Below are 12,455 nucleotides of genomic sequence, written 5' to 3'. Positions count from 1 at the left end.
AATCTAAAGGTAACCTAAATAGGACACCAAACCTAAATCTTAACTGACAATAAAAATCATGTGATGTAGATGTTTAAGTCTATTGAACGTTTTAGAGCAAAATAGGGTTTTTCCCCCAATAAACAGATTTACTGACATGATATTGAAAAAAATCTTAGAAATCCAAAAGGAGGACTTCAAAACTGGGAAAAGAAAAAGATCTGCGATTAGGGTAATAAAATATAATAACATAAGCTGTGTTTGTATTCTTTTGATATCTGTGCATTTCTAAATCACAAACATGGAATATTATTAATCAATTAATAGCTTTTCCGATCAGGTATTTGCTAAAAGTATGGAATATAAAAAAAGGAAGTAGTGTTAGCATTAAAGATCAGCCAAAGTCCAAACGAACAGTTAAATCAGCCAATCAAATGTTTGTTCTGCCATAAAATGAAACCTTTCGGTTGCCTTTCATACACTAAAATAATACATTAAAACACTTTTCACTGGTAAAAAGTGCAGGAAAAGCTCACAAATAATTAAAAGCAAACTCCAAGATATTTAAGTGCTACATTTTGAAGCAGAAATACTGAAGTATTTTCTTGCAAATATATGATAATCTTTGTTTTAATTGCATTGTACAGCACAATAATTAGATTTTACTTGAAAAGTGAGTAAACCCGTTTTCTTAAAACAAATAAGTTAATTAATTATGTGCATAATTACAGACATTAAGTCAACTAAACAGCTCCAGATAACGAGTTTACTCACTTGAAGACAAGTAACTAAAATGTACAATCTTAATTGTAAAAAAACTCAAACAACAAACTCAATTGTTGAATAAGAATTAGCTTTACTGGCTTAAAAAATAATCTACATTTTATTTTTAGCTAAAACTTAAAAAAAAAAATCAGTGATAGACATTTAGACATTAGACATTTAAATGAAACTCCAAGAAACATTTTCTGTTCATATATTGCATGGGAACTGCCATTCCAAGTAAACTGACACAGTGAAAGGGAGTTTAATTTTCTTAAAGGAGTCAAAAACAACAGAGCTACCTCACTCAATGTGGATATTTCTTCGTTTCAAGCCATTTAAAACAAGCCCTCAGAAAGATCTGTCCATCACTATGGAAACATCTTCATGTTGCATCTGTGTTGGTTACAAATATGGAAACTAAAGATTGCGTCTTATGGTTTCAAAATGGTTTCACAATCCCACAAGACACTAAACTCATTTCTAAGCTCTGACATCACATTATTCACTTATCCAACTCAAGATTAATGACACTGGCTTAAAGTGGATTTGTTTACCATTACTCTCCCCTCCAAAAAAAAAAAAAAAAAAAAAAGATTGCAATTGCTGTCCTCCAAGTTTTCTGTTCTTTGAGCAAAAACTGACATATTTTTCCTTTTCTTGCTTTCTTTTTATCATTTTTGACACCATGCCAGCTTGTGGCTCTATTTCTGCCAGAAATCAGATTTAGTCCTTAAAAAACTAACTGCATTAGATGTTTAGGAAATTCTTTTTGTTTCTAAAAACTTCAGAAGTAAATGTACATGTTTATAAACTTGTTTAAAAGTGTCATATAAATAAAACAATTCCCTAACAGTAATATACAGTCATTAACATTTGAAGTGGATCAAAAAAGTATCTCGAATTTGACCTATAAGACAAGAATGGGTGTTGATGAGTAGTTTAAAGACAATTTTAATGAAAGGTTTCTCACTTGAAATGTTAACTACTGAAAGTATCACTTTAAGAAATAAAATATGTTTCATAGACAGTGGGTGGGGCAACACAGTGGCTCAGTGGTTAGCACAGTCGCCTCACAGGAAGAAGGTTCGAGGCCTGGCTGGGTCAGTTGGCATTTCTGTGTGAAGTTTGCATGTTCCCCCCGTGTTGGCGTAGGTTTCCTCCAACACAATCTCATGGCAATTCGTAACTTTTTTATTTAGTGGCTAATTCATATGAATTTCTATTAGTTTCTGGAATGATGCTTCGCCGGACTCAAACCCTGGTCTATCAGCTTTCATGATAATATACCAAGTAAACCTGTCATACCGGAAAAGCCATCAATAGGGATGTAAGTATGACGTTAATTTTGCACACAAAATGCAACCATATGTACCCACAAGCACATATTTCTCGGTTCTTAAAAATGCATCCATGGGCACATTTTCCCAATGAGCCTGTGTTGGTTTTGTGATGTGTAAACTCGAATTGTTTTTAAAATAATGTTGTGAAGACATGAAACTTTTTTGGAAAGCACAAGTGAAATATGTTTCCGCTTTTGGCTACATTGTTGTTGTTAAAGTGGACATTTCTGTGCAAGTTTTGAATGTGCTTTCTGGCATCTTTATTTATCAAAGGGATATGTATTCCATTCCATTCGGGTGCTCCGTTTCCCCCAAAGTACAAAGACATGTGGTATAGGTTAATTGGATGTACTAAATTGGCTGTAGTGTATGAGAATGTTATAGTGTATGAGTGTTTCCCAGCACTGGGTTGCAGCTGGAAGGGCATCTGCTGCGTAAAACATATGTCGGAATAGTCGGTGGTTCATTCCGCTCGGGTGACCCCTGATAATTAAGGGACTAAACCATATGAATGAATGAAATTGTTCTCAGGTCTGTGCATGGTGTATTTTTTTCTTACTTAGCATTACTGTTTGTTATTTTTATTTCTACCTATGAACCTTCTTTAAAACTTCTTATTAAAGAAGCACCCCTAAAATGTCTGTATGAAACGTCAGCAAAAAATGGCTAACCATTGGGTTTTAACTGTCACATGGCTTTCCAATCTTAATTTGCATGTTGATTTTAACAAGCCAGTCATACAACACTGCATTCCCAAGGACCGTGCTGTTATGCATCTTTTTAAGCAGGTGTTAGTTTGAGCATCAGCAGGTGTGACATGAACCCAGAAACGCTTATTTTCATTTGAGTATTTTCTCACATATGAACACAAACACGCGCACCATACAGTAGGTGTAATGAGCGTGCAGATGCATTTAGGCAATTTGCGAAACACTGTGTTCACCCTGCTCAACCTCTCATGAATGTCTATTTTTATTTCTGCTTCTGTACATCCAGGTGGCAGAGCACAGATGCTAGCAGCTGTTGGTCCATCAGAATGAGTCTGGGAGGCTGTTTGCAAATCTGATGGCGAGATGTACAGTAAAATTTATTTTTCAGCCGCAGGAAAGGAAAAGTGTTTAGAGGTCGACCAATCGAAGAATTGGTGACAGTCCAAATGACAACGGTAGAGAAACAATAGGTGAGGATGGCTATGAATAAATGTGACTCAAATAATAGTACACAACCTTCACAGTCAGTAGCTCTTCACTGGCTGAATTCAGGGACTAAATGTAACCACACCTCACAAATTAGTGATAAATAATAAATATATTACAATATATATATATATATATATATATATATATATATATATATATATATATATATATATATATATATATATATATTAAATATGGTCGACACAGTGGCTCAGTGGTTACACTGTCACCTCAAATCAAGAAAGTAGGTGCTTCAAGTCCTGGCTGGGTCAGTTGGCATTTCTGTGTGTTTTCATGTCCAAAGACGTGCAGTATAGGTGAATTGAATAAACTAAATTTTCCGTTGTGAATTAGTGTGTATGGATGTTTCCCAGTACTGGGTTGCAGCAGGAAGACCATCTGCTGTGTAAAACATATGCTAAATAAGAGGTGTGAGGAATAAAGGGACTAAGTCGAAGGAAAATTAATGAATGAATATTACCTATGAACCATTTGAAAAGTTTTGAGGAAAAATCTCTATATAGTGGATTTCTTTGGTGCTCAGTGGTTTGACCTGCCATGTTGCAGTTTTAATGCAGCTTCAAAGAGCTCGAAAATTGATCCGAAGCAGTCAATTATTTTCTTTAAAAAAAGTCTAAACCAATATACTTTTTAACAACAAAGGCTTGCATCCCAGAGCAATATTGCGGACAGTGATTATTCTAAAACACGGTAAAACAGCAGTATGGACGAGGAGTTTTCATTTTAAAAAACTGTATTAAGGCTGTGTGGTTAATCTAAATCAAATAGCAATCGCGATTAGAAATGTTGTGATTAGTTAAATCACAAGAGTCTACAATATTAAACTATATATATTATACATAAACGACTGTGTGTGACAGTCTTACTATCCAACTGAGTGTGCACACTTTCATTCTGCCCAATCAGAATTGCGCAATCGAACTACGGCCACAATACATGAAAAAAAAACAAACTCTGACAAGAGGCTAATGGCGTCTGCTTCAGAAGCATTAATGGATAAATAAATATAAAAGAAAAACAGCATTTGTAATATGTGAATATTTTGGTTTCAAAGTCACAGATACCGAACAAAAACAGGTCATTTTTAAGAGCTGTCCAGGAAATTTGCCAAAAAGAATCAACTAATCCTATATGTGGTGTTAGCATAAAACAGAAGCATTTGCAGCATCCGAAAGCATTACTCCAGTAGGCATCACATTATAATTGCAATTTACTTCACAACCATTAGAAAAGTACATTCTGTGTAGTATGAATGAAATTTAGATGTACTACATATATGTTATCATTATCACATGAAATGATCAACCCACTTCACTTGCATTGCTTCACTGCTATTCATAAATTTTCTAGCATGCTTCATGGGATAGTGTAGGGCCCATTGGATGCTTTAGAATCTTACTGGAGGTAATCAATGTATCTTGTCTACTGTTTTTCAAATATTATAAATTCTGACATACTACTGCTTTTCACAAACTATATAGAAGAAAAGTAATAGGGGTGCACAATATATCGCAGAATTATCATTATAGCGATAACAGGAGATGCAATATATGTATTGCAGACGTGTGAAACTGTAAATTATATTTATTTCATGCATTGTTTGTTCATCTAAGTTTGAACAATTAAATCGGGCCCTACTATCTTTTCCCCCACCTCCCCCGTAGTTGCTGTTCTGCGATTGGCTAGAGCAGCCCAAAGGTGAAGATTGGGGTCTGGATGCAGACCTGGTGCAGTGCAATCTGAGCTGCATCCAATGCTTTTGAATGGGCTCACCTAACCCCACCCCTAACCCTACCCGTCACAGTGACGTCACTCGATCTCAGCTTGCATCATAAAGGCTGCATCCAGATACTGTTGAAGGTGAACCCAGAACTGAAAATAAATACTTATCAACACTTTAAAAAAATGCAGGGTTTCACACAATAGATTCATGCTGTCCCAAAACAAACTGATTAAGTTAACTTTAATTTAAGTGGATTTAACTCAAAAAAATTCAGTTTTCCCCAAATAAATCTCAAGAATTGTGTTGTTTCAGCTCATTTTAAATGAGTAAAGACAAGGGAGGAAAGTGATTACAGGCAATAAGTTCACTCATTAGTGTTTTAAAGACTCAAACTTTTCACCTTGACACAGTTTTTTTTGTCAGAATTAGAATTAATTAGAACTAATAAAACATCTTTACGTTCATGATTATATTAATCAATAAATAAATTATTAAAAAACAGGGAATTGTTATGTTATAAGAAATATTATTGCAATACCCAACAACAATATTGCAAATTACCCCAGTATTGTGAAGTTATAGAAAGTAGGCCAATTTAGATGTACCTACTGTCCAGTGTTTGATCTGTCTGTTACACACACAGATCTGTCAATATACGTCCACAACATGTCATAAAATGGGTTGCCGTACGTCATCCATTACAGTGATGTCTTATTAACCTCTCAGAGTGCCACGTTCCCTTGGGCTCCATTACAAAAGGCTTCCCACCGTACCGGCACTTTACAGCAACATATGTGAATCCCCATCACTATTTACTGGCCTCCTCTGAACCTGAAGCTGTTCCCTTTCATTAAATTCTTGTACAATCCATCTTGAGCTGACAAACTACGAGTATGAATCGGAGTCCCATGAGTCTGAAGGTCCCATGTTAGCGGATGTCAATGCCGGGTAATGGTAAAGGAGAAAGAGTACAAGGGTGGGGTGGAAACCTAATGGCTTCCAGTCAAACGCTCTGTCTGAGTCTCTGAGGATCAAAATGGCATGAATGAAGCGAAAGTTTAGTTAAAGCCAATGCTCTATTTCTGTCATCAGTGACAGGTTGTTTTGGGGGTTCAATATTGTGTGAATAATAAATACCTGTTTTGTAGTTGCATGCTTAAATCAGGTTTTAAATGCATAAATTTACAAAACAGGTTATTAAGGCTCCTGCGGGAATATTAGTGCTAAAATTATACCACTTCTAACAGGCAGCATTAAATCTGAATGAATGTAGGCTGCATTTCTGAATGGTAAAATACAGGACAGCTCTAAATAGGTCATTAATACTGGACTGTTGGGAATGCTGATTGGGGGCTTGTTTGTGTGTTCGTCAAGGTAAATTAGATATATTAATAAAGAAATTACATTAGAAAATGTTAAAATATTTACAAAAATAATGAATTTGATTAAATTCACAATAATCAATTAAGAATTAAGCTATTTATTAACCAAATCTAGACTTTTTTTTACATGGAATTGAAAGAAATGCTACTAATATCAGCTAGTTTTGTGGTAAATAAAGTGTTTACAAATTATGAAACAATTAAGCAACCTAAAAAGTAAATTCCAATAACAAACACTATGCATATGTTTTATCATTTGCCTTTTTACCTGTTGCCATACCATGCATACTTAAAAAAGGAGGGGGATACCAGAATTCCCTGCTTGAACCATCATATTTATTTGGATTTTTTATTTTTTTAAACAGACCCGTAGCCAGGGGTGGTTCAGGTGGTTCGAAAGACCCACCTCTCACTGACAAAGGTCCAGAATTGGTCTCATACATGAACTTCATTTGTCTTATTTTGACAGCTATGCCATCATAAACTGTGAAAATAACCCATCGATTAAGGTTTTAAGATCAAGTGGAATCCTCTATTGGCTGTCGTGACTTCAGCTAATCAGTTTTGACCAATGCTAACAATTCTTTTTCATGAGTCCAACATCCAGCTGTGAAAGAAAACATACAATCTGGGTGAAATCATCTTTCACTACTGACCAACTGTTTTGTTGTTAAATAGAGAAAATTGTATACAAGTATTCAAAATCGTGGACCTTGTTAAAACAAAACAAAAAAATGACTAATAAAAAGCTGTGAAGCACCAAAAGTGGCACATATTAAATTAAATTTAACATTAATTTGGCTATTGTTATGCATGAATTTTCAAATGTACTTTCTTACATGCAAAATCTAGCTCTACATTATTATTATTATTATTATTATTATGTATTTAAATGGCCAAATTCTGACTGAGGAAAATTGAATGTGCTGGCCAGTTTGTTTTTTGACTAATAAATAACTACAGTTACTGTAAAAGCTGCACAACTACAGTTTTTAATTTTAAACTTCAACAGATTTCTTTTTTTCCTAATGATATTGCATGTAATAAATTTGCTTCGTAAAAATAAGTATTTATTCATATTTCTTTATTCTAAATCTTTAAGAAATGCTTTTGGTACATCGAAAAGTGTGGTTATGATGACTATTCGACAAGCTAATTCAGCTAAAATATTGCTTACTAAAATGCAGTATTTAGATAAAATAATTTACATTTGAGAAAAACAAACTACCCCTTTCACCAGGCTGGCTATGGGCCTGTTATACAGTTGAAGTCAGAATTATTAGCCCCCTGAATTATTAGCCCCCCTGTTTATTTTTATCCCCCAATTTCGGTTTAATCGAGACATTTCAAAACATAATAGTTTAATAACTCATATCTAATAACTGATTTATTTTATTTTTTCCATGATGACAGTAAATAATATTTTACTATATTTTTTCATGACACTTGAAGTGAAATTTAAAGGCTTGACTGGGTTAATTAAGTTAACTAGGCAGATTAGGATAATTAGGCAAGTCATTGTATAAGGATGGTTTGTTCTGTATACGATCAAGAACAAAATGTAGCTTGAAAGGGCTAATAATTTTGACTTTAAAATGGTTTTTAAAAATTAAAAACCTGCTTGCATTCTAGCCTAAATAAAACAAATAATAATTTCTCCAGAAGAAAAAAAATATCATCAGACATACTGTGAAAATGTCCTTGCTCTGTTAAACATCATTTGGAAACTATTTTAAAACAATAATAAATAAAGGCGGGCTATTAAGTCTGACTTCAATATAGGCTTATGCATAGTATATTTATGTACAATGAAAACAAGGTTGACCAAAATATAACTAACATGGTAATAGTTTTACCAAGTTTTAATTAAAATTAATCAATTATACAGAAGTAAATGTATAGAAATTACTATATTGTCTTCCAACAAATCCATGTCACTTTTAATATAATTAAGTTAATTTACCTCCTGAAATGGGTGTTGATGATAAACCATTTTTTAGTAAAGCAAAATATGATTGAAAATAGATGTGATTAATTATTAATCTCAGCATTAATATTGTTTTTATTCATTAAATGGGTGCGGTTCGGTTTAACGACAAACTCGCATTTTCATGGACAAATTAGTCGACCACACAATACAAAATAACATCTTTTAAACACAAAAAGTCAATCCAAATAACTTCGGAGCGAGGACAAATTGGGCTACCTCAGGACAACAAGTTAAGCTTTGGAAAGAAGCCAAACGCTACTATTTTCCGCGTTTTTAACGAGTAAGTTACAGCCTATATTAATCGACATCAATCAAACAACCTCCTTACCAGAGTCCGAATATCTGGGTCTCCCGAGATCGCGAAAATAGTAAGTGAAATCCAGGCAGTTTTCATTGTGCACCTCTCCCCTCGAGCACAGGTCGGACAGAAGCTCCAACGCCTTTCCACAAATCTCATCCTCTCTGTCTGCAGGCATTTCCCTCCAGCATCCTTCTGAATAAAGACTCCTATAACGCCTATGGAGACTTCCAGATGCTGACAGCGCTCTTCATACTCGCCCGGCTCAATCCCATAAGGAAAAAAAAGTTCAGCTCAACAGTGTGTCCAACATCAACCCTGCGAGTTTCCAGATGTGTGTTTGGCAGGAGGAGGTAAGTGCATAGCGCTTCGTGACACTGGTTGAATTCAGCCGAAAACACAGGTGTCGCGGCTGAAGCGCATCTTCATGAATGAGAGGCTGTTGATCTGCTGCTGCTGGCGCGAGTCTCTCTCAGTCACAACGAGCCCTTCTGGGATCTCTTGTCTTCTGCCAATCTAACGCTGCTCCTCCCACACCAGCTTAGTTTTTTATTTCCACAACAGACTTCTGTTGCACCATTTGGAAACTACATCCTGTTATTTTTTTGCCGCTGAAAAATCAAGTTAGAGAGGATAGAAAAACGGAGGGATTTCTTTTAAATGAATAAATAGTTATTGATAATTTATATAAAATGGCAGAATCAGTGCCAGAATCAGTGGCCCAGTAGCGCAAAACACAAGACATTTCAAAAATCATTAACAAACAGCTCATAAGCTCATAACAAGGCAAGGCAAATTTATTTATATACAGGGCTTGACATTAACTTTTTTTGATCACCAGCCACTGTGGCCAGTAGATTTCCAACATCACTAGCCACACTTTTCTTGTTGGGAAAATATATTTTATATGCATGAATTTGACTTTAACATGTTAAAATTACTTGATTTAGATGTTGTGTGTTATGTCCACATGCCTTCTCATTTGTTTAACTTCTTATGTGTATTGTGTATTGGCTTGCTCAGTGTGCATGAGCAAATGGGTTGTGTCGCAATGCAATCAGTTTTTATTTCACGACTTTTTAGGGCTCAAAATTAAGGATTTGCCAAATTTAGCTCTGACCACACCAAATAAGTATTTCTTAGAAACAAGTTTTAATGTGTCAAAACAAGGAAAATATAGCTGTGTAGGTGCACTTTTTAATTCAACAAAACTTTTCTTTAAAAAAAAACATTACAATTAAAAAATAATAATTGTCATGTATCTACAATATGCACAGTAACCTGTCCTGGCTAAAAGTCCCAGATCACCAAAAATGATAATTAAACCATATTAACAAAAATAACTGAGCAAAAGAAAGCAGGTGAAACATACCATGTTTGATAATGAAAGGATGTTCACGTGCCCACATTTAATAAAGGCCTTTTAATAATCTGTTCAAAGAATAATTAAAATGAAAGCAGTGACCGCTGCTGCTTACAAAAAAATAAGTGAAAGCAGCAGGACTGTCTGTGGGTGAATGATCATCGCTATTTGTCCACTCTATTTCAAAGGGAACAGATCGCACCAGTTGCGATTCTTCTAGGCATGGCGCGATTTTTAACAGTCGCGCGCATCACATCACATGCACGCTAGTGATCATCCTCTCGTTTGGTATTTACCTTCTTTTTTTGCTGTTTTGCTCCACGCGAACAGTTATTTATGTCAGTCGTGCTGCTTCTCGATTCTAAGATCACATTTGCACGAATATTGGGCCATGCTTATTGTCGAACCCAGCTTTTAAGAAAACTACACTTTGTAGCAGATTTCCAACCAGCCGAAGTGGCTAGTGATGGGTGTCTGTCTAACCCGCCAGAGCTGAAATCTAAATCTTTATAAACGAATATAAACAGAGAAGAAAGACGTAATAGTGTGATCTGTCTGACATAGCACAGTGCTCATTCAGTAAAGGCACAGCTAAACTGATGTGTTTACAGTCTTGATTTAAATGTGCCTAATGTTGAAGCACATCTGATCATTTCTGGAAGCTGATTCCAGCAGCGAGGGGCATAGTAGCTGAAAGCCGATTCATCCTGCTTTGACTGAACTCTTAGAATTTCAAGTTTATTTGATCCTAAAAACTGAGTAATCCTTTGGGTTTGTATTCAGTGAGCATATCTGTGATGTATTTAGCTCCTAGGCCAGGGCTCGAAATTAACTTTTTTACTTGGTAGCACCGGTGCTCCCAACTTCGAATATTTAGGAGAAAAAAAAATAAAAAATTTTAGGAGCACCAGAAAAAATTTAGGAGCACCCACCAAAAATGAATGAGCTGCAATTGTATTTTAAGGAATTTATTGTATTTTAAAACAACATCAATTAGGACTAACAAAAACCAGAAACAACTAACTAATGCTGTGATGACTTGATATTTGTGTGCAATAATTCCAAAATGAATGTCTAATGATTAGGCTATAGAATATTAATGATGATGAGAATGACAATAATAGTAACAAGGAATTACATTTCTTATTATGATGCTGCCTTGAACGTGCTTGAATGTAAGTTATCTGCTATAAAATGTCTGTTACTTTATGAAGCATTGCAGTAAGAAATATTTATTTTGTACTGCTGTTTTTATATGCATGTCAATTCAATGAATAATATTTCTGCTACAAAACAAACAAAAGATTATAATAAATCATTCAATTCAATGATGAAAGCTGCAAAGCAGTCATCAGTAAATAAGTAAAAAATAATATACACCTCATAAAAGAATAGACAAAAGAAAGTTAGTAAAGTCTCACTTCTATCACTCTTTAAAAGTTTTGGTTTCAGTTTGTGTCAATTTAAATGTTCATTCTAAGCTGATCTTCATTTTTCTGTGTTAGTGGAAAAGCAGGCGAGTCAGCCGATCCAATTTATTAGCAGGCAGAGCAGGATTCTAGCAATGACCACAGGCGCAATACAGCTCTTTATTATGAGCCGCAGTTTCAGTGTAAACTTAGTAAAGGCGAGGTTCTTTGGCGATGATATGTACAGTATTAGATTTGACTTTTAGCGGACATTTGCGCTAAACACTGAACATTCGGGCGCCTTCTCCAAAAAGCGCGTACTCGATTGATCTCAGCTGGCGGATCAATATTCACCACGTGTCATGATCGCTCTCATCTGCGCCTCAACTTTAGGTGGGGTTTGCAAACCTGTGTGCTTTAAGTTTTTACTCTTCAGCCGTTTGCATTTCCCGTGGTCATAAAAGCTCCTTCCCTGTCATCTGACAGCGGAAAGACTTGAGTGATTGACAGCTAATATGAACCAATATAGCGGCAGGGAAGAGCGATTCAGCACGTTTTTACAAAAAATCAAAACAGGTCGCATACAACCATTATCTGTATTCGCACTAATGCGGCCAAATATATTATGAGGTCGCATAGATTAATTTTCGGGCGCAAATGCGACCAAAATGGTCGCAATTTCGAGCCCTGTAGGCCATTTAGTGATTTATAGACAAGTAATAATACTTTAAAATCTATTCTGAATGTAACTGGGAGCCAGTGTAGAGACCTGAGGACAGGTGTGATGTGCTCAGATTTTCTGGTTCTAGTCAAAATCCTGGCTGCAGGAGGCCGTTACAGTAATCTACCCTGCTGCTGATAAAAGGATGAACAAGTTTCTCTAAGTCTTCACTGGAAACAAAGCATCTAATTCTTGCAATGTTTTTGAGATGATAGTATGCTGATTTACGGACTGCTTTGACATGACTATTGAAACTTAGATCTGA

The 12,455-nt window shown here is 35.3% G+C and overlaps 1 protein-coding gene across 2 annotated transcripts in view; it reads right to left on the bottom strand.

The window, feature by feature from the left end:
• Positions 1-9,177, bottom strand: part of syt9b (synaptotagmin IXb) — a 64,607-nt gene extending 55,430 nt beyond the window's left edge. The window contains exon 1 of one of the 2 annotated variants that reach the window (XR_015525690.1): positions 8,728-9,177. Coding sequence is in view for 1 of the 2 variants with exons in the window: in NM_001003985.1 (NP_001003985.1) it covers positions 8,728-8,875 (148 nt within the window). In the remaining variant the exon portion in view is untranslated. 2 annotated transcript variants of the gene reach the window in all.
• Between the last annotated feature and the right edge of the window lie 3,278 nt (positions 9,178-12,455).

The sequence above is a fragment of the Danio rerio genome, chromosome 25, assembly GCF_052040795.2.
Source record: "Danio rerio strain M-AB ecotype USA chromosome 25, GRCz13ab, whole genome shotgun sequence".
NCBI classification, from domain to species: domain Eukaryota; kingdom Metazoa; phylum Chordata; class Actinopteri; order Cypriniformes; family Danionidae; genus Danio; species Danio rerio.
Note: the sequence above shows the minus strand (reverse complement) of the source record. Positions and strands in the feature narration are given on the sequence as shown.